Source organism: Trachurus japonicus, chromosome 6 (assembly GCF_045865225.1).
Source record: "Trachurus japonicus isolate A0001 chromosome 6, Traja_1.0".
Lineage (NCBI taxonomy): Eukaryota > Metazoa > Chordata > Actinopteri > Carangiformes > Carangidae > Trachurus > Trachurus japonicus.
In genome coordinates this window covers 30,298,003-30,299,619 of record NC_140912.1, presented here as the reverse complement: position 1 = coordinate 30,299,619, position 1,617 = coordinate 30,298,003, and the positions used below count along the sequence as shown (strand labels likewise).

General features: G+C 45.8%; 1 protein-coding gene across 2 annotated transcripts in view; it reads left to right on the top strand.

Moving 5' to 3' along the window:
• Positions 1-1,617, top strand: part of ankrd27 (ankyrin repeat domain 27 (VPS9 domain)) — a 68,617-nt gene that overhangs the window by 56,424 nt on the left and 10,576 nt on the right. For both annotated transcript variants that reach the window (XM_085780182.1, XM_085780181.1), the window contains exon 22: positions 1,031-1,225. In XM_085780182.1, the coding sequence (XP_085636308.1) occupies positions 1,031-1,225 (195 nt within the window). The remainder of the gene's footprint in view (positions 1-1,030; positions 1,226-1,617) is intronic.

Below are 1,617 nucleotides of genomic sequence, written 5' to 3'. Positions count from 1 at the left end.
AATGAAATCTTAAAGGGATAGTAGCATTTTTTTAAAGTGGGGTTGTATGATCTACAAATAGCCCCTAAGTACTTTAATTGCAGTAGAAGACTCTCTGCACTCCTCCCGTTAGCAACGCCAGCCCATAATAGCCCTGCTCAGAGATTTACAACATACAGTGTTGTGAACAGACCCAAAGAAACGGCCTATTTTCACGGCCTAAAAGAGGTTTTACCTGAAAAAAAAATACACAGTTCCATTGTTCGCTATAATATAATTTTTTCCAGCCCCTCAAAGTTCAGGAAAAACACAGTTTTTATTTGGACCTAACCAACTCACGTATCCCTCCGCCCAGGGTTAGCGCCCGCCGATCAGCAGTTGGTTAGGTCCAAATAAAAACTGTGTTTTTCCTGCACTTTGAGGGGCTGGAAAAAATTATATTATAGCAAACAATGGAACTGTGTATTTTTTTTTCAGGTAAAACCTCTTTTAAGCCGTGAAAATAGGCCGTTTCTTTGGTCTGTTCACAACACTGTATGTTGTAAATCTCTGGGCAGGGCTATGGGCTGGCGTTGCTAACGGGAGGAGTGCAGAGAGTCTTCCTGCAATTAAAGTACTTAGGGGCTATTTGTAGATCATACAACCCCACTTTAAAAAAAATGCTACTATCCCTTTAACATCTGTCCTCGGTCGGCCAATCAGAAGAGAGGAGGAGGAGGAGGAGGCTCAGAGTCTCTCTCCTCTCTTCTGATTGGCTCACTGTTTTCTACTAAGTGATCCAATTGAAAAAATAGAGCAGATTTCAGAATAAAACACTCACTCACTCAAGTATATTAGTAGACAAGTTTAATACAAACATCTACCTTTATTTTGAAGGAGGTTTAACAAAAACATCTACCTTTATTTTGAAGGAGCTTTAACAGGAACATCTACCTTTATTTTGAAGGAGCTTTAGTACAAACATCTACCTTTATTTTGAAGGAGCTTTAACACGAAACACCTACCTTTATTTTGAAGGAGCCTTACCTGTCTTCCTCTTCCTGTCCTCCAGCTGTCCGTCCTTCAGGCCGGCGCTCTGGGCGTGAACAGCTGTAACGTGGACGGCTTCTCTCCGCTCCACGTGGCGGCGCTGCACGGCCACGCGGCGCTGGCGGCGCTGCTCATCCGCCACGGCGCCAACGTCAACGGCCGCACCAACCAGAGCGCCACGCCGCTGCACCTGGCCAGCCAGAACAGCCACGTGCAGGTGGAGACACTCCTTTATTCATCCATTCATGCTTTTCACTGTACACAGACGTTGGTGCTCCTCCTCTTTCTCCTCCTTTTCATTTTCCTCCTCCACCTCCTCCTCTTCGTCCTCCTTTTCTTCTCCTCTTCCTCTTTCCCCTTCGCTTCCTCTTCCTCCTCCTTTTTCTCCATCTCCTTTTCCTTCTCCTCCTTTTCCTCTTTCTCCTCCTCCTCTTCCTTTTCTTCTTCCACCTCTTCTTTTACCTCCTTTTTCTTCTACTCCTTCTCCTCCTCCTCTTCCTCCTCCTTTTCTTCTCTCCTTCTTCCCCCTCTTCTTCCTCTTTCTCCTTTTCCTTCTCCTCCTCTTTCTCCTCCTCCTTCCCTTCCTCTTCCTCCTTCACCTCCTCTTCC